Genomic DNA, 19,874 nt, shown 5'->3' on the forward strand with positions numbered 1-19,874 from the left:
GGTGGCTGCTGAGGCCCTCCTGGTTGTGGGCACCAGGATGGTCACCCCTCCCCGTGGGGGCAGCATCCCTTTCCCTTGAGGCCAGCAGAGAGCTTTCTGCGGGGGCGGGGGGCACACGTGCCCGTGGTGGTGGGGCAAAGCCAATGGGGGAGGAGCAGGTAGGTACCAAGGGAGTGGGTCCTACTGTGCAGACATCTAAGGCCGTGGTCAGGCTGCCCAGAGGACTGGGCTGGGCTGTAGGGAGGAGGAGAAAGCAGGGCAGGTGTGGAACTCGAGGGAGGGGTCTGGGCCGTACTGCCTCCCCCCGGTCAGTGTGAGCCCCTGGGGCCTGGGGCCGCAGCCTGGGCTGCCGGATGCTGGGCTGGAGCCCGGCTGAGGTCGGTGCCTCTGGCACTCCTTCTGCTTCTGGAAACCCTCCCTCAGGTCCTTCCACCGCTCTTCCAGTGGCTCCGCACTAGCCGTTGAGCCCTCCCTCCCTGGCCACCCTTGCTGCCCGCCCTGCTCGGGAAGCCCAGCTCCCAGACACCAGAGCCTCAGCACTGAGCAGGGCACACGCAGCCGCCCGGGAAGGGGTGGTGGAGGCGGGCGTGTCGGGGGACCCCTCGCCTTCCCTCCCCTCTGCGCCTCTGGGCTGGATCCCTTTCTAGGCTCTGGCTCGTACTGCTGCCCACCCTCTGGGGGATAAAGGCAAGGGGCAAACTGCAGGATGGGGCAGCATGGGGAGGGGGGACGGGGCAGCTGCCGCTCCTTGGTGAGACTAATGACCTGCTCCCAGCCACGGGCAGGCTGGGCTGGTTGAGGTCCTTGGAGCCGCCAAGCCTCGGAGACGAGACTTCTGGGGCTCCTCCCAGTGTCTGGCTGAGCCCCACAGCTGGGGACCTTTTCCAGGAATGAGAGGGAGGGGGCAGGCTGGGGGGCCCTTGGGTGAGCCTGAGGCCTAGACCCAGAAGGCGTGGCGGGTGGTGGGCTCGGCTCCGATCTCAGCTTGGCCCTGCCATGGGGCCCTGGCCTGGCTCTCTGCATGGCAGCAGCGGGGCTGGGTCGGGGGCCCAGGGTGACCGGAGGCGGCTCTCAAGGGCGTCCCTGCCGCAGCACACTTATCTGAGCACCTCAATTTTCCGTCCCTCTACGATCGTCCCATTCAGCTTCTCCCGGGCTCGGTCAGCATCTGAGCTAGTTTCAAAAGTTACAAACCCAAAACCCTGTGAGCGGAGAAGGACAGACATGGAGAGAAAGACATAGGATGAGAAAAAGGAAAAAAAAGGAGGCGTGGGGAGTGGGGGTGGGCAGGGCAATGGGGGGCGGGGAGAGAGAGAGAGAGAGAGAGAGAGAGAGGGATTGAGTCAGGTGAGTTGAAGGAGAGACTCGGGCAGCCCAGAGGTCTGTCCTGGTGCCACTGGCAGGACGCCTGGGAGACGTACGGCCCCGGGGGTGGGGCAGCTGCTGGCCTGGCCTGAGCCTGACCTGCGCTGACCGCCTGGCACTTGAAGGGACAGGCCAGAGCTATAAGAGAGATGCTGACCTGACCAGGGGCCAGGACTGTTGCCCTCACCCCACCTGGGGGGCCAAGGCTGGGCTTCTGGACCGAGTGGGGGCAGCCTCACCCATCGTCATCCCAGGAGCCCCAACCGGGGCGGGGGGGGTCTTCCCGTCCAGGAGCGGGCACCCTCCCGCCTGCCCCCTGCAGGCCCTCCACCAGTCTCCGGGCAGCTCCAGGAAGGCCGGTGGCCCCCGGGGGAGCAGCTCGAAGGCTGGGGACCCAGGCCCAGGGGCCGGGGCTCCAAGTGCAGACAGAGAGGTCCTGGCGACTTAGAGAGAAGGAAGCCTCAGCAGCGGCAGCGACAACACAGACAGCGGGGTGGGGAGGGTGGGGCGGGCGGAGGAGTGGGGAGTACAAGCACCCGTGTCGCTCAGGGGTCCTCAGGCTCGGAGCTCTCCAGGAAGCAAACGCACATTTCACACGTTAGCCTGGCGGGACCTACAGCCGGGCGCTGTAATGGTGGCGGCCTCTGGGCGGCACCCACCTTGGAGCCCCGCTCGTTAAAAATGATCTCCACGTCTAAAATTTTTCCGAATTGCTGCAGAGACAGAGATGGGGGTGGGGGAGACAGGAGAGGGTGTGTTAAGACTGCTGGCCCGGCTGGCCTGCTCCCCAGGGGACCCTTGCCCCCTGCCTGTGTCAGGTCCTCTGCCCCCGGCCCTCTCTCCACCTCCTGCAGGGACATGAAGGTGCTCTTGGGTAGCCTGGCGGCGGGGGGGCATCCCTCCCCACCTTCCCGTGCAGAGAGCTTTTCCCTCCAGGATGCTGGTCCCATCTGCGGTGTTGTCAGCATCCTCTCCTCTCCCTGCTGGGACTTTGACACAAGTTGCTGACAGACAGCCCTAATTCACACACATGGGTTCTGGGTAAGTCCTTCCCAAAAGGTGGGGGTGCTGCCAGGGAGAGAAGCCCCTGGAAGAGAGAAAGTGCTAGGGAGGGACCCTGCACTGCCTGCTGCCTGTGCTGTTTGGGGCTGGGCTGTGTGTGGGGCAGGGTGAAGTGAGCCCAGGCCCTTCTGCCTGACCAGGACATACCAGTCAGCTGGGCCCAGACGCTCTGGCTGCCCCCTTCCTGCCCCATCGCTGGCCTGGAACTCCCAAGGGGCAGCCTTGTCTCCCTCACTGGCACGTGAGACCAGGAACCTGTGAACCAGGTCCCCTAAAATCCCAGTTGAGGTCCCGAGGGGCCTGTCCTGAGGTCTCCAGTGCATACAATTGATGTAACATTTGGAGGTGGGTGTCACGTGGGCAGGGAGGGACGTGGAACCAGACAGTGAGGTAATGCCAACCCTGACAAGTACTGGAGGGGGAGGATGGTGCTGCTGTGCTGCAGGGGCGAGTGAACTCATGGGCGTCCTGCAGGGACCATGGGTGCCCCTGGGCGGCCTGTAGGGACTGAGTGTGCTGAGGCCCGTGATGTCGGGACTGGAAGGGCGTCCAAGTGAACTGACCTAATAACATCGTAATACCAGCTGCTCCGAGTGGGGGCCCCAGGCTCAGAGAGCTGGCAGTTGCCCAGGCCCAGGGCCAAGAGCGGGCAGAATTCTCATCTTCCGATGATTCTAAATCCTGCCTGCACCCTACTGGGTATAACCCCAAATCCAGTGGGGCCTGGCCCCCAGGAAGAGAAGTGGACATCTGGGCCAAGGGCAGGTGTAGGTGCTGAGTCCATCCCAGGAGGGCCACCTCCTGTTTGCCTGACAGATCCCACCTGGGGTGGTGGGTGGCATGAGGGGAGGGCTGGGGTTCAGGGCCCAGAGCCTGCCTGACTTGTGGCAGAAGTGGGGAGTGGGCACAGGGCAGGCAGGGGGACGAGAGTTTGGGGTGGGAGAGGGAAGAAAGGGAGGGAACACGGGCCAGGCGCATGTGTCCTCTGTGGCCGGGGCTGAACCCTGGCTGCTGCCCCCTCACCTGCCCACGGGGCAGCCCTGGCACCCGGTGGGTGTCAGCACCTGCAGGTGTTCAAATCAAGTGACAGAATAAAGTCACCACGGGACTTAGGGGCCTCCCTGCAGGATCTTACAGTAACCCTACAACTGGCTGAAATCCTACAGAGCAAAGTCTAGGAACAGACAGGGAGAATCCAGGAACGGAACGCGCACTTGCTTCCCATCGTGTGCTCTCCTGTCACCCCACCCCTGGGGCCTGGAGGATGTCCAGAGAGGTTGAGTGCCTGGGCCCCAGGCACACAGGACAGGCAGGGCTGCTGGGTGTGAGGCCAGGAGGCTGGGCTGCCGCTCTGGGGGCACAGGGGTCCCTGGAGCCCTCATCAGAAGGAGAGGCCAGCGGAGTGATAACCTGACTGGCACTGGCCTGGGCCTGAGGGGCAGGTGGTGGAGGTGGCAGCCGCGCAGGTCTCTCCACCCAGAGCCTGCATCCCTCCTCCTCCCTCCTACCCCACAGGCTCGGGTCAGAGCAGGGCTGGACCCAGAGGGCAAAGGGAGGCAGGAAACCCAGGGGGCCTCTCTGACACCTGGGCTGTGCGCTGAGAGTGGGAGTGCAGATGGAGGGGCCACACACACTCACCCCGAACATTTGCCGCAGGTCGGGGTCCCTGAACCGGAAGGGGATGTTGGAGACGTGTAGCCGCTTGGGCTGCTGCTTCTCTGTGGGGTCGGAGGGATGGAGCGGCTGGCTGTCCGTCTGTGCCGCGTCGTCTGTCTGCTGCGGGAAGAGGACCCGGGCTGGGAGGTGCCCCCTTCAGCTCCCATCCCACAGCAGGGGACCATCTAAGTGCCAGGTCTTCCCCAGGCCCCTAGGACGTCCCCATCCTGGGACCCGCAGGAGACATGGCACAGCAGCACCTCAGCCTCAGGTCCCACTTCCAGGTCTTTCCCCGGGCTGTGTCTGCAACACCATCGCAGGGCCAGGCCTCCCTGGCCCAGTGCGTCCTCCCACCGTGGCTCGGCCTGTCCACTGAGGTCTGACGTCAGCGGTCCCTCGGCTATCACGGTCTTTGAGGTTATGAGTGCACTGCTTCCCTGACGGCCCGAGTTCTGGGACCATGGGCGCCATTTGGGGTTTCCAGCTCAATGAGAAAGTGGAGAAGTTTCAGAAGCCACCGCGACACACATATCCGTGGCGGTGCTGCCCCACAGGGAGGCCCCCCCGGGGCTGCCTGCCTCTTCTTCTAACCCTGCTCTGGGGCTCTGAATCTTCCAAGGCTCAGGGTTGGCCACGTCCAGTGCTTCAGAGCTGGTCCTCATTTTGGAGCTAAATGTTGGTCAACAGAGGGACTCTGAAAGAGTTGGGTCTCAGGGAACAAAGCTGCCACAAAGCAAGGACCCCCCCTCCCACCAGCTCCCCGAGAGGCCAAGGCCGTGAAGAGGGCCCGAGGCGGTGCAGGGCAACAAGCAGGTTGGGCTGGTGGTGTGCATGTGAGGTTCCTCCCTGGGGACTTCAACAGGGACGGGCCATCAGCTCACAGCCAGGCTGCCCTTCAGCCTGGTTGGTCCCTGCTGAATCCCCAGAGCCAAAGGCAGGCTGGGCGTGGTGAGTGGGGGAGGACTGACCGAGGGGCCTGGTTGGCTCATCGTGACCCAGGGGCTGGCACCCATGGCCTTCTGCGGGCTGCTCAGCGTTAGTACCCAGGATCAGAGCCGGTGACGGATGGGGTGGGTGGACAGACGCCGGCTCCTTCCCGTGGGGCTCCTCTGCCCCCTCGTGCCTCTGCCCCTTGTGGGCATAACGGGCCAAGAAACACCTTTTATTGCTTCTTTCCTTTTCCTGTCTGAAGTCCGGGCTCTCCTCCCGGGTCTTTTGGGATCACCAGCCCAATACACTGCTTGAATTTGAACCTTTGTCTGGGGGTCTGCTTCTGAGACAGGACTCCAGACGACGGACGGCCTGGGGGCCTACAGAGAGTGAAGCGGGGAGGGCAGGGTCCTCGAGGCCTGGGTCAGACTTTGCACAAATGGAAGTCCCAGTGGCTGTGGTCTCCCACGTGGCTGGAGGAGCAGAGGCAGCTGGCCGGCGGCGGGAGGCTGGGCCGCGGAGACACAGCTGAGAGGAGAGGTGCCGGAGAGCACTTTCCACAGGTCCCCGGGAACTGCCCGTTTGCTTCTGGTGGGTTCTGTCCACCGGAGGAGTGCTGACCAGTACCACAAGCTTCCTGGAGCCAGAACAGTGAGCAGGGCGAGGTCACTGTGACCGAGGCCTCGTGCTGTGGCTGAGGAATGGACCCCGAGGGGCAGAGCCTCACCAAGGCCAGTGGCTGGAGATGTCTCTGGACTCCTGAGTGCCTGCCCTAGATGGCCACCCTCGTCATCCTTTCTGGAAGGAAAGGGCCGCTCCCCCAACTCCTGCACTCAGTGGATGCCATAGGGCAGGGGAGGGGATGTCACCAGCTCCTGAGCACACTTCCGGGGGTGAGCTGGCAGGGGGCCTGGAGGGCTGCAGGGGTGCGGGAGCATCTTGTTCAAAGGCCCCTTAGCCTCAGCTCTGTGCTCCTGTGTTGAGAGGAAGCACAGGGTATCAGAGCCCATTGGTGGGTTGGAAGCTACCATCGTCTCGTGTGCCTGGGGACACGCGTGACCTGGGGCTCAGCAGGTTGGCCATCCCATGCGTGGCAGGCCCAGTTCTGACGAGCGTGTGTTCTCTGAGCCCAAGTGTGGGTCCTGCGCCTGTTCCTGGGGGTTTACCAACAAGTGCCGACCACCCCCGCTCCCAGGAGCCCACCTTTAGCAGGGAGGCGTCTGAGGAGGAAGAGCTGGTGGGGTGGGAGTGAGGTAGCAAGTCTCTGAGAATCCTGATCCGGCCTGTACATGCCTTCATTCCTGATGGGCAACATGGGGCAGCTGCCTCTGGGCTTTTCGGGGACACTTGTGGGCTCCTCCCCCCAAGCCCGGGACCTGGAGTTGCCCGAGAGCTCAGCCCCCTCCCCAGCTGTCCTGCTGTCCTCCTCCCTTGGTCCCACTCTTCCTTGCAGAAAATAAGCTTGTGCGTCACCTTCAGAGGGCCCACCTGTGCCCCCGAATCAAGGTGGAACCCACAGTGCATCTGCTGATTCTTCATAGGTCTGAGCCCCGCCCTCTGGCAGTGGTAAGGGTGGGCCCAGTGCCCGTCACCCCCCTCCACCCCGTGCCTCCCACAGACCTGTGCCCTCAGCTGCTCCTGGGTACAGGTGACTAAATGGACTCACCCCAGACTTGGAAAACTAGTGGGAGAGGGGCATGCAATGCTGACTCTGGGCCAGCAGAGGGCAGCGGTCAGCGCGACCTAGTGGCCAGGGCCACAGGAAAGGCCCAGCTTGCGCTCAGAGGAGATGGGGAGCCCTGGGCGGGGCAGGGGTTGGAGCGGGGACACCACGGGAGGGTGCTGACGAAGCTGGGGCATCTGGGGCTGGGCTGGGCTGTCCTTTCTGTCCCACCTTGGGCCCTTCCTAATAGCAGAACTGAGCCCACTGTGTGTCTCCAAGATCCAGGGTCCTCCTGCCTCTGCATCCCACCCCAAAGGCTCTTAGGGGAGCAGCTGAGGGTCAGGTGGGAGAAATGGGGTGATGGGGGCAGGACACAAGTAAGAAAAGAGCCCCCTTTGCCCCCAAGCGCAGCTGCAGACAGAGGCAGATAAATGGGTTCAATGACTGTGAAATTGTAAGATGTGCAGAGAAACCCCAGAGTGCAACAGCACACTGGCTGCCCCAAGGCGAGATGGAGGCCTTCCCACCATTTATCACAGTGGTCCAGGCAGCCTGCACCGCCTTCCAAGGGACTTTACTTCCTTTTTTTTCTTGCGGTACGCGGGCCTCTCACTGCTGTGGCCTCTCCCGTTGCGGAGCACAGGCTCCAGACGCGCAGGCTCAGCAGCCATGGCTCACGGGCCCAGCCGCTCCGCGGCATGTGGGATCTTCCCGGACCGGGGCACGAACCCGTGTTCCCTGCATCGGCAGGCGGACTCTCAACCACTGCGCCACCAGGGAAGCCCTTCCTTTTTCTTTTTTGAAGCAATCTTTGCCTTTGATTCTCAAATGCAGGGAAAAGAGAAACAGCGGCAGCAACTCTCCCTTCCCTCCCACAACTGCTCTCGGCCGCTTCGCTTCCGTGTCTTCCCCATCTCTGTGTCACCTTAGTCGTCATGGGTCCCCCTCCACCTTTCAAGGCAGCAGCCAGCCCATCTTGGTGGGACAGCATATGTCCCACCCTCGCACCGTCCGAGGAGCCTGCAGCTCTATTCACCTGGGCCTCCCCAAGCCCAGCACAGGGAGAGGCCAAGAGGGCCCTGGGCAGGGTTCGTTAGGTCTGGCAGGGCCACAGGCAGCAGGCCAGGACCTGGTGGCCGTCACGGCTTGCTGATGCCGCACGGGAGACTCCTGGAAATGCCCTTTCTCTATGGCCCCATCTCTCCTCATCTTTGGTCCTCCAAGACCTCCTGGGCACTCGTGCAGTGACTGTCAGCTGCCTGCCAGACATGGCTCGCCCCTGGTGGGCGGTGAGCCAGCCCTGGAGGAGGCATCCTCCGCCTGTGTCCTCACGCCGTTCACTCATGAAGTCTTCTTCCGAACCTTGAGTGGAGCTGTGTGTCCGCTTTGGACCCCATGAATGATGCCACGCTCCAGGCTCTCTGCTGGCCGCTGCGCTTGCTGCATTGGTGCTGATGGTGCCGTCTGCTCGCACCACGCCTGCATGGAGGCAGCACGCGGCTGAGTCTCACCCTGCAGTGGTGCACTCCCACCACGGTCCACCCCTTTTACTTTTCTTAAGCCCCGAGAGCCAAGAGCACAGGGGACCAAAGGCCGCTGCTCCGGGTGGAGTTTCTGCTGCTGCAGCGCTTGCTGGTGGGGGAGGAGAGACAGCCATGGGGCAGGCCGTGTGAGGCCCACGGTGCAAAGGCGAGGTGGCCCCAGAGGAAGATTTGGGAGAAGGGGAGGAGTTTCTGAGAGGAGGTCCCTCTGGCTGTCCCACGATGGAGGGTGGACAAGTGGGTGGGGAGGACACCTGCAGGGGACCCGCATGACCTTGAATGAATGAGTACTCCAGGGAGGTGGTCCCCAACTCGCACCCCTGGGGGGCCCTGCAGGGTAGTGAGGTGGGCCCGCTCCATCAGCAGCCCCAATCACCCAGCTCCCCCTGCTGCCTTTTGACAAAAGAACGTAGATGACACCGTGATGACAAACGGAATCCAGACAGGAGACGGCAGGTCTGGACAAAAGCTGGAGCCCGCACCGCCTGCTGCCCCGCACCTCCTGCTTCTAACGTCAGGCTGCCTGGGGAAGGCCAAGAGGAGAGTCAGAGCAGTGACGGAGGCCTGACACAGGAGGGACATAAGACAGCTGAGAAGCAGGGCTGCGAGTGCCAGGAGTTACTCTAGTGGAAGTGGCTCCTGGAATCTTAGAGCGGGACGGCCGGCGGCCACCCTCCCCAGCTTCTCCCAAGGTGGGAAGCCCCTGCTTGAAGAAACACTCCCAGTCAGAGCACTCACGCCAAAATCTTTGCCGGGCAGCTCTGGGTGTCTTCGAGGTCACCTACTAATCCAGTAACTTTCACCCGTGGGGCCTCCGTCTCCGGATCCCGATGGAAGAGCAGCAGACTCTGACCCCCTTGCAGTACCTGAAGAGCCTCAGGTAAAGAAAGGAAGGTCGAGGCTGCCCGTTCACGGGCTCAGTGGCTCTGTGGCCCAGGCACTTTCCCAGGGAGGCGCTCAGCTGAGCAGGGAGACTCTCATGTCTTAGTTGGCTTCTCTCCGAGACTCCTGGGTCCTCTCCGGGGCCGTGGATTCTCACAGGCACGGAGGTCAACACTGGCCCCCTTCCACTTTATGTCCCTGATTGGTGGGAAGCAACGGCTCCCGCGGGGCAGGGCCGGTCATTTTTCCCGTGTGTCCCCAGTGCTGGCTCAGCACCTGGCACGAGCAGGTCCCCGCAAATGTCTGCCAAAGGGACGACTTTCTTTTTTTTAATTAATTAATTAATTTATTTTTGGCTGCGTTGGGTCTTCGTTGCTGTGCGCTGGTTTTCTCTAGGTGCGGCGAGCGGGGGCTACTCTTTGTTGCGGTGTGTGGGCTTCTCATTGCGGTGGCTTCTCTTGTTGTGGAGCATGGGCTCTAGGCACGCGGGCTTCCGTAGTTGTGGCACGTGGGCTCAGTAGTTGTGGCTCGCGGGCTCTAGAGCGCAGGCTCAGTAGTTGTGGCGCACGGGCTTAGTTGCTCCGTGGCATGTGGGATCCTCCTGGGCCAGGCCTCGAACCCGTGCCCCCTGCATTGGCAGGCAGATTCTTAACCACTGCGCCACCAGGGAAGCCCCGAAGGGAGACGACTTTGAATTTGTCGTGGTGAGGCTGTGTCAGGGGGTCCAGGAGGCCTCTGTTTGTGCTGTCGAGGCGTTGGAGGGTGTTAGCTGTCGGTCTCGGCACCCTCTGTCAGCTGCAAGGCTGACCCTCTTGTCTCCCAGGCTTGCTTCCAGGGCAAACCTCTGGGGGTCAGTATTTGTTCACAAGGAGGTTGTGAGAGGTTTTTCCAGATACACCCCGTCTGCTGTTGTCCATCAGAAAGAGACCGGTTGGCCGGCCGTGACCTGTTCACAGGGAGCCCCTCTGGCTCCCGTGCTCACCTCTCTTTTCCGAGGTGGAAAAGCTAAACCAGGGAACTATGGTTTGCCTCCCCATTCTAAGGCCCGTGGGCGCTGCCCTTCTCATCCGTGGAACCCTGGGGGTGTCTATGGCAGACACCCTGTACCAGGGACACTGGGATAATGGAAAAGCCTGGTGGCTTTGGTGCTGACTCAGGCTGGGAGGTGCTTCGAGCAGGCAGGAAGGGCACCGGCTGGGGTCTGGTCCAGCCCAGGGGGCAGCTTGGGGGGGGCTGTGTCTCCCCAGAGCCTGGATGCTGCTGCTTGCACAGGGAGGGTAGGTGATATCTGGATCCAGGGGAACACCGTGGGAGCCAGGTTGGGTGAGAGGGGGACACCCATCAGATGGGTGGTGTCACTCCCGGTCAGCACAGGCGTGCTGGCCTCCTGCCAGGCCCCGCTAGCCGGCAATGGGACAGATCAGCAGGGCCAACTGGACGAGCGCAAAGCCCCAGAGCTCGGCGGGGCGTGGGCGCCCGGAGAATGCAGCGGAGGAGGTCAGGGAGGGGATGCGGCAGCCTGGTCTCCAGAGGGGCTACCTTCACAGGGCGCCCACCCCGGTTGGCCAGGGGCGGCGGCCACTCCTGGACGTGACCCTGGCTATCAGGAAATCTCCGAGAAGTGCCCGGCTCAGCACTTTCTCCTTGGGGCTGCATTACAACCACATAATTGAAGCTATCTGATTGGAGGGCAGCCAAGCAGGTAGATTACAAGTGATTAGCAATGATAGGAGTGCCTGCAACCTGAGACAGCCCTGAGGGGCCCTGGGCCTCTCCTTGCTGCTGCCAGCCCCCTCCCCGCCCCCCGCCGCCCCCTGCTTGCCCCCGTGATGCCGCTGGGCCGGGCAAGCCCAGGCCACTGGCCTCGCCCATTTCTCTCACTTCCCATTAACAGGTCACTGACCACTGAGGACACGCTCCATCTCCCAGATGAGGTGAGAGTTGGCCTGAAGTTGCCGCTCGGGGAGACCGGGGTTGGGGGGGTAGCTAGAGGCGGTGGGCCTGGCTGCCCCTCCGTGGCACCTGCCCACCAGAAAGATCCTTGGGGTCGGATGGCGATGAGCTTGGAGGCTAGGCGCTCCTTCCTGGGGGCGGGGACCCCTGCTATGGGGCTGCCTCTCCGTACACAGGCCCCCAGGCCCCTTCCCCACCGGCACTCCCCCTGAGGTTCTGAAGTTGGGGGGCCCTTACCGGCACTGTCTGGGCCCCTGCCATGGGCTGTGTGCTGGTCTCACCGCCGGGCTGCTCCGGGTGGGCCTGTGCTGGTGTATACAGGGTCATGCCGTGCTCTGGGGGGACCGGGGTCTGGCCTGAGTAGTCCGGCGTGGGGTGCGGTGGCGGCGGGGCGTACTCGGCGGGGATGCCGTTCTGTGGCGGAGGGGGGTACTGGGCCGGGGGGTAGGGCTGGGCCATCGCTTCAGGCGGAGCCGTGGCGTCCTGATTGCCCTGGGGAAGGAGAGAGCAAGGCTGGTTAGACCTCCGTGTGGCCTGGACACTGCCCCCTTTCACTGCCTCCTCTCCAGAAGGCTCTGTGGTCTCCAACTGTACTTTCAGCAGCATTTTCCATGCCCCCTAGGAGGGGGGCTCCCCCAGCGTGGGGCACCAGCTCAGAGCCGGGCTGCAGGGGGAATTCTGGGCAGCCACGTCTGGGGTGAGACACCTCTGTGTTTGAGGCCACTTGTGCGAACTCGTCAGGCCTGAGTACACTGAAGATTTTTTTTGTTTTTAATCCACCTAATTAAAAAAATTAAATATTTTGAGATAACTGTAGACACAACAGTTGTAAGAAATATCTCAGCATGATCCCGTGTACCCTCTACCCAGTGTTCCCCAGTGGTGACATCTTGTGAAACCTTCCCCACCAGGAGAGTGACATGGGTCCAGTCAAGATACAAAACGTCCCAGCAGCACCAGAAGCCCTCCTGTGGCCCTTGATAGCCACACCCTCTCCCTCCCGCCTTAGAAAGGCTTTTAAGCCTTGGTTTTCTCATCAGTAAAGCAGGAGTGACGAAAACGATTCACAGCCTGCAGGGAAGAGGATTGGAGTTGATTGTGCAGACATGGAGCCTGGTACAGCTCGGCCGCACGGTGGCCACCGGGTGAGGTGCTATCGGGGGGCAAGTAGGGTCCCCGCCTCTGTCTTGAGGATCCCGGAGATGCCCCAAAGATCCCTCCCACCCTCTCGAAGGCCTGCTGCCCCAGGAGGGAAAGTGCTCCCTCAACGCTGATCCCAGCCATGCGGGGGCTCTTAGAAGCCCTGACCCTTAGCAGGGCCCGGAAACAGCCCAGGGCAGTGGTTCTCCAAATGGGGTGCCAGGACCGGCAGCAACAGCACCACCTGGAAGCAGGTAGCAAGGCAGACTCTTGGCCCCGCCCCAGACCTCCTGCACTCTGGGGGCTTGTGAGAACCACTGACGTCAGGCATAGAGAGCAGCCCTGGTAGCAGGTCCCTCAGCCCCAGAGAAGCCACTGGGGTCCTTCGTGGTGCCAGGGGAGGTAGGGGTGGAGCAGGGTTCCGGCTGTCCCTTGCTGTGGACACACACTGGGGAGCAGAGGAGGTGGCCCCTGGCCTTCTGAGGGTGTCTCCAGGGAAGAGGGTTCCTCACCACCTGGAAGGACAGGGGCCACCTCTCACTGGAGTAGCCTCCCAGCGTGGAAGGACCCTTGCACACACAGGGACAGCTGACCCTTGTGACTGCTTTCCCGATGCCCTGGGACCTCACGTGTGCTCCCGCGCTCCCCCATCAACCTCTGCGTGTTTTTTTTTTTTTTTGCGGTACATGGGCCTCTCACTGTTGCGGCCTCTCCTGTCGCGGCGCACAGGCTCCGGACGCGCAGGCTCAGCGGCCATGGCTCACGGGCCCAGCCGCTCCGCGGCATGTGGGATCTTCCCGGACCAGGGCACGAACCCATGTCCCCTGCATCGGCAGGCGGACTCTCAACCACTGCGCCACCAGGGAAGCCCTCCTCTGCGTGTTCTGACCTCAGTTTTAGCGTCTGTCTCCTTGTCCATCTCCCCCGCGAGACAGATGCTTCTTCCAGTGAGCGGGCTGGCTTGCTCGACGCTGCGCCTTCAATTGGTGACAATTTATTCACCCGAAACTGTTTAGTGGGCAGCTGGGGGTGCCAGGCCTGTGGCTCCGGTGGGGACCCGGGTGGGCAGCCCCTGCCCTGGTGGCGTCTGCTATCCATTGGGGAGTAAATCCAACTACCCAGATGTTGAATCAGTTGTTAGGGTGGGGGGTGGCCTGAGCGCCATGGAGACTGAGCGCAAGGCCTGGTGTTCTGCCTTCAGGCTGGAGCCCTGCCCCTCCACTGTCTGCCTGCTCACCTCCCTTCTAGCCGGAGGCCTGAGGCCCCCACCTCTCTGCCTTCAGGCTGGAGCCCTGCCCCTCCACTGTCTGCCTGCTCACCTCCCTTCTAGCCGGAGGCCTGAGGCCCCCAACTCTCTGCCTGGGGCCCAGCCCTGCCCTGCTCCCCAGGCCCCAGTGCCAGCCTTCACTGCCTCGCAGCTGACACCCCTCACTCCTGGGGTGACCCGACGCCTGATGAGAAGTCCCGTCCTCTACGTCCTCCTTGGTGAAGCCCCCAGGTCCCTCCCCTCTCTCTGCAGAAACTGGGGCAGAGATCACGCCCCTTACGAGTGGAGGGAAACACGCGTGTACACACGTGCACACACTCACAAGGGCCCGTTCCTTGCTGGAAGGTCCCGCCTCATTGATCCCAAGTAGCCGAAAAGCCCCATTACCCAGTCAGCCAACGTGCTGGCAACGTCCCCGGCTCCCGGCCCGAGGGAGAAGGAAGGGGTGGGCTCAGGATGAGGGAGGAGGGGGCCAGCAAGGCGGGAGGGAGGCTGGCAGAGGTCGAGCAGCCAGGCTCCAGGACGGCGAGGGCAAGGGGCCGAGGGGAGTGGGGGGCGGAGAGCCAGGCGAGGAGTGTGGACAGGCCAGGGTGAGGGAGAGGGTGCTGTCAGCAGCCTCCGGATATCAATTAACTGATAAATATTTGATTAGAACCTTCACTAACTTACATCTTCCCAGGGCCCCCTCTTCCCCACCTCCTCCAAGGCTCCAGGAAAGGGGGGCTCCTCTCCCGTCTGCTTCCTTACCACCCCACCCATAGCTCTCCCCAGTGCACTCTTCCCCGGGTCCCGTGCTGGCAGAGGGGCAGCCGCTGATCACTCCCACTGCGTGGTTCCTGGGCAGGAGCCCAGAGCCCAGACTGTCAGGGGAAGCTTCGACCCAGTGGGAATGCTGGGAGGTGTGTTTGGAGTCCTGAGTGCCAGGGTCTGGAGGGGTCTGGGGTGGGCAGGAAGCAGCTATGGGACGAGGACATCGAGGGACATCTGCAACATAATAAAGTCAGCACATCTGAGCACTTGGTGCTCCCTGCTCTGCGGACGTGAACTCATCGAACTCCCTCCAACCTACAAGGTAGACGCCACCTCCCCATTTCACAGCTAATAAAGCTGAGGTACGGGGCGAAGTGACTTGCCAGTAGCCACCGGCTCCCAAACCTGGCCCTCTGCTCCTCGTGCGGGGGGCGGGGGGGACTGGAGGGAGGTGAGATTCCACAGCCTAGTGACAGTCTAGATGCGCAAAAGCACAGGGAGGGCTCCAATCCCCCATCTTGGCCACCGAGTGGCCCCAGGTCACCGTTTATCCTCTCTGCAGTGGTCATCTCTGGTGTGATTCGGTGGGTCCTGGGCAATTCTCGACACCCCCGCCCTGGGTGTCCTCCACGCCCACGCATGGAGGCTGTCGTCCATGAGTGGCCTTCACCCTGGCTGCACACGCATGGCTGGACCCCATCAAAGGGCAGCCCAACTTTACGACCAAACTTTCCCATGAGGTTCTGAAGTGTAGCCTGGGCTGAGAGCCGCCAGACCAGGCTAGGATGGAAAAGCAGTGAGTAATCAGGTTCATCCTGAGAGGCTGTCTAGCTGCCTGGCACACAGAGGGTTGCAACAGTGTTTGTCACTTTCCTTTTCTTCCTTCTTCCCTGGTCTGTTGGGGCCACAATGAGGGAGGGGTTGAGGTTGGCGGCATGAGCTGAGCAGAGTCCCCCTGCCAGGCCATGGGGCTCATCTCAGATAGCCTCATGGTTTCAGATGATCTCAGAGCAGCTTGTGAACTTGTTTGGCTCCCCGGGGGTTCATGAATTCCCAGAGAATGCGGGCCACTCACTCACCCTCCATCCCCACATCCCTGTACCTCCATCCCCACAGCCCTGTACTCAGCACAACACTGCTGTACTCGGAAGAGTTTCAGTGCACACTGGATGGGTGGATGAATGGAATGATGGATGGGCAGAGGGGTGGATGGGTGGATAGATGGATGGATAAAAAGATGGATGGAAAGACAGATGGAGAGTGAATTGATGAAAGGTGAATGGATGAGTCGATGGACAGACGGGTTAAAGCTTAAAGACTATGGTCGGGTCACGTATCCCCACTCCCTCTGCAAATCTGTTCCTCTCTCCTGTCATCACATTGGCCTGGCAAACCAGTAAGATCACCTCTGCCCACTCCACTCCGTGGCCCACAACTGGAGAAAAGCACCAAATCACCCTGATTTCCTTAGATCACTTCCCTCTGCCGGCCACTGCCCCTCACTCTCAATGGCCATTTCACTCTCCCTCCTCAACCCTCCAACTGTGCTCCACTAGCCTCACCCTCAGTGATGACCATGCTGCTTATTTCCCGCGGCAAATGGAAGACAACGTCCATGCTCCCCTGCTCACCTCCCTGCCTGTGGTCCTACCCTCGGCCTTCCCTCCCGTCCCCGCTCCTGTCTGTGACCAGTCGCTTCAGTGCACACTGCTGTCCAGTCCTTGTCACCCGCATGTGCTCACAGCTCTGGCAAGTTGTCTACTCTCTGCCATGATAGGAAAAGAAAACCCTCCTCGACCACACGGCTCTGTCAGCTACAAAGCCCGTGCACTGCTTCCCTACAGAGCCAAGTCTCTTGAATGAGCTGCCTAGACCTGCAGCTGCAACTCCTTTCTTCCCGTTCCCTCGTAATCCCACCCCAAGCCGGTTCTCCCTGGCACCATCCCCTGAAACTACCTTGGGCAAGGTTCCCACCTCTGCCACCTGACAACCTAATGGTCAGCTCGCGGTACTTATCCAGCCTGACCCCTCGGCTGCGCTGAATGCGCCGACTCCTAGTCTCTCTCCAGACGCGCACTCTTTTCTTGGTCCTCACTCACCACTCTCTTTATTGCCCTGGAGGAGTTTCTGGCCCAGCGGGAACTGACCGCTCTAAGCCGACAGTGATGGTGGCTGGAAGGCAGTAAGTTCTAGAGAGATCAAAGTTTTTTCATCTGGCAAAGGGGAACTGAGGGCGACGGACACAGAGGGTGGACCGATTCGGGAGGAAGGAAGATGTCGGGGGAGGCTGTGTGGCTGTCCATGAGGGTGAGGCTAGGGCTCTGTCCTCTGGCTTCCGGAGCAGGGGAGTGAGTCTGGGGTATTTATTCCCCTGCTCTCTCCCTGGGAGGCCGTCTCTGTCCTAGACCAAGGGGGACCTAGACCCCCCTCTCGAGGGGCTGCTCCTGGATCCCCCCTCCTTCTCAGTCTCAGTTGCTGCTTCCTCCTCTGACCGTTAGGCCTGGGGTGGTAACAGGTCTGTCACCACCAGCTCTGCGCTGTTCCTGGTGGTGACCCTCTGCCCATCCTCCAGACACCTCTGCAGAGAATCTCCTTGTAAATAAACTCATGTTATCCTAGAGCCAGTGAGCCACCTGCTCCCTGTTGGATCCTGATGACACGGCGACGTGGGATGGGAGCGCTTGTCCAGCCCAAGGGACGGGTAGGGAGGGGCTCTGACCAGGGAGGGCCTGGCCAGCCTCTCAGGGAGGCCCTGTGGCTAACGGCCTTGTCTCTGCTCCTGCATCCGGGGTGGGACTGCCTTTGGTACCAGACCCTGAGCACAGACTCAATGCGTCCATTTCTAGGTGGCCCTGGGCACAGCCCAACCTCTTAGTCTGTGGGAAGGGAACAGTGACTCGTCTGCCTAGAGGCAGGGGCTGGGCGGGAGGACCTTCTATCTTCAAGATCTAGAGCTAAGACCCTCCCCAGTGTTTCTGCCCACATCACTCACTCGCCCAATGGAAATTCCTACACTCAGGCCTCGGCCAGTGAGCTCCCATCTTTCGGGGTGAGGGTCCGTTGTGTGTGTGGTGTGCTGGGCGGGATGCTCAGGGAGCAGGGTGCTGGGGGGAAGGGAAGAGTGGAAGTGGCAGCAGACAGACAGTCCCAGCCCCTCGCTGTGCAGTCCCCTGGGGATCCCTCTGCTCACAGCCCCGCCACGACAATTAGGCTAATTGCTTCCCAGACTCCTCACCTGAGGAGGGAGGGCACCGTAAGCCCCTGGTCCACAGGCCAGGCTGCAGAGGGAAGGGAGGCTGGCGGCAAAGGCTGGGCTCCAAGCCGTTTCTCCACCACCTCTGGGCAAAGCTGGCCTCTAGACGGGGCGAAGGAGGGGAGCGCAGCACGACCACCAGTCCCGAGGGCCAAGCTGTTAGGTGTGTGACCTGCCTGTTTTGCTCTAGACAAGGCTCACCTGCCCTGAGAGGGGAGCAGACCTCCACCCTCACAGCCACGCCCCCCAATACTGAGCTCTACCCAAGTCACTGGCATCTGTTGAGCCTCTGCTGCCTGGCACCGGGGACACACAGGAGGTGAACAGGCTGGATTTACACAGTGCCCGTGTGGGCAGGGACTGCCATTGGTACTCTGCGAACTTGGCCATTTAATCCTCTGGGTGACTTGAAGAGGCAGGTGTCACAAGCTGCATCTCACGGAGGGGGTACGGAGGCCATGGCCATGCGGAGAGTGGGCAGGAAAGCCGCCCCAGGGTATCCCTGACCACACTCCACACTTCACAGCACGGACAGGGTCCTTACACAGGCACGGTGGAGGGCTGTGGGGAGGAGAGACCTGGGACTGGGCCTTGGAGATGCACCACCCATGCTCCCAGGACAAGAGGGACAGACGTCAACTTCTTAAGGCCGGAGCAGGGGCCCAGCCAGAGCCTTCATGCCATGTGTGAATTCACAGGACCAGGAGAATGGGTGGGTCAGCTTCCAGAAGAGGCTGGTTCAGAGGGCCCTCTGTGAGCATCCCTGGCCTGGCCTCTAGGCCTCCCCTGTTCCGTGCCGATCAGTGTCGGAAGGGGAGGCAGCTGACCTAGGGGCTGACGGCTGGCAGGCAGGATGTGTGGGTTCAAGTCCCCAGTGACGGCTGAGCCAGGGGACCTCACAGCTCTGACCTCTCAGCCAGGAAGCAGGATGGTCCTGCCTTTCCCATCCCAGGGCATGCACGAGTGAGGCCTTGCCCCAAATCTCTGGACACTGGGGAATCTGCAACCCGAGCAAACCCGAGACTCCTTCAATCCCCGAGTCTCAGACAGGAGGTGACTGCAGGCGACACCAGACCCGGCCTGCCAGACAAAGTGACTTTCATCTCTGCGCTCTCACCGGCACCCCGCCTGGCTCTGCTTGAGCGAGCCTAGCGATGCATGTTCACTACCGGTGTGGAGGCGCCTTCCCTCTCAGAGCAGCTCTGCTGGGAAGCTCTTCCACACGCAGAGCTGAAATCTGCCTTCTGGAAACTTCCATCCCATGCCTACACTGCTGCAGTCTGTGGGCGTCCTCCACTCGCTGACCCTCTGAGGGCACGAAGAATCCACAACACTCTACCCGTCTTGACTGTTCCCTGGTGCAGCTCCAGGAGTATGTGGGATGGTTGTTCCCATCTTACAGGTGAGGAGACGCAGGTCCATGGCTCCGGGTGAATCCAAGCCCAGGCTGCGTTCCGCTTGTCCTCGCGACCACCGCACCTTTCCTTTCCCAGGGGCTGAGGGCCTGGTCGACACCCACCTGCTCAGGGGGAGGCTCCCTCTGGCTGTGGCTGCCCAGGGAGGTTGGTTCAGGAGCAGAGGGACGGAGTTTTCATAGAGCAGGAGAGTCACCGGCGATAACGTGATGGTAACAGAGGGGAGGATCGATGCTCACAGAGGGGAAAGGGAAAAGGATGGGGGGAGGGGGAGAATACGAGGAACAGGAGAGAAGGGGAGTCACGAGACTAACACATTTAGTTGTTTTCTTGGACGTGATAGTCCTATTTTCTTAACGTGCTGATCACAGGAAAGTGAAGTTTTGGGGAAAAAGAGATGATGAGATTATCGAAAAGGAATGAAGGTGAAGCTGGGACACATGACGATATCAAGGGAAGGGGCCGGAGACCCCCGGACTCTTGTCCGTGCTGGCCCACACATCAGGGCCTGCTCACATTCCTGCTGACACGTGGGGGAGTTTCGTTGGTTTGGGCAAGATGTCCCGCTGGGACTCAAGGCGCACGAGCAGGAGTAAGCATGGGTCCTCTGACTTTCTCCAAGGACGGTGGATCCTGGCGCTGTCCAAGGAGACCCAGGACAACCGGGATCCCAGAGAGGGAACTCCGAGACCGAGAACTTCCTGTCCACTCAGCTGAGGAGGAATCAGCACCCTGGGAGGCTGATTCATCCAGGGTCACCTGCTGCTGAGTGCAGGCAGGGCTGGTGTTCCCATATCCGCGCCAGCGGGAGTGGAAACAAAGGTGTGCGTGAACTCGCTCGCTGAATACACACCAAACACACAGTAGGCCAGGTTCCAGGTGCTGGGGTGTGCCCTGCCTCTGGCAGTGGACACCCCGGGGAGTCCCCGCGAGCATCAGCTAAATCTGAAATGCACGACGTGACTTTCGGGGGACAACCAATTAACCTCGCCACTGT

The 19,874-nt window shown here is 61.6% G+C and overlaps 2 protein-coding genes across 11 annotated transcripts in view; one reads left to right on the plus strand and one right to left on the minus strand.

Annotated features, from left to right (window-relative positions):
- PGS1 (phosphatidylglycerophosphate synthase 1) overlaps positions 1-19,874 on the plus strand; it is a 584,793-nt gene that overhangs the window by 523,045 nt on the left and 41,874 nt on the right. The gene's annotated exons all lie outside the window — the stretch shown is intronic.
- RBFOX3 (RNA binding fox-1 homolog 3) overlaps positions 1-19,874 on the minus strand; it is a 452,038-nt gene that overhangs the window by 12,012 nt on the left and 420,152 nt on the right. For 8 of the 10 annotated variants that reach the window (XM_033438666.2, XM_049701580.1, XM_033438664.2 and 5 more), the window contains 4 exons: positions 11,290-11,544; positions 4,066-4,203; positions 2,025-2,078; positions 1,110-1,202 (listed from right to left, as the gene is read on the minus strand). In XM_033438666.2, coding sequence (XP_033294557.1) covers positions 1,110-1,202; positions 2,025-2,078; positions 4,066-4,203; positions 11,290-11,511 — 507 coding nt within the window. In that variant the 5' untranslated portion in view covers positions 11,512-11,544. The remainder of the gene's footprint in view (positions 1-1,109; positions 1,203-2,024; positions 2,079-4,065; positions 4,204-11,289; positions 11,545-19,874) is intronic. The other 2 variants (XM_033438665.2, XM_033438667.2) reach the window with 1 other exon arrangement.

Source organism: Orcinus orca, chromosome 19 (genome assembly GCF_937001465.1).
Source record: "Orcinus orca chromosome 19, mOrcOrc1.1, whole genome shotgun sequence".
NCBI classification, from domain to species: domain Eukaryota; kingdom Metazoa; phylum Chordata; class Mammalia; order Artiodactyla; family Delphinidae; genus Orcinus; species Orcinus orca.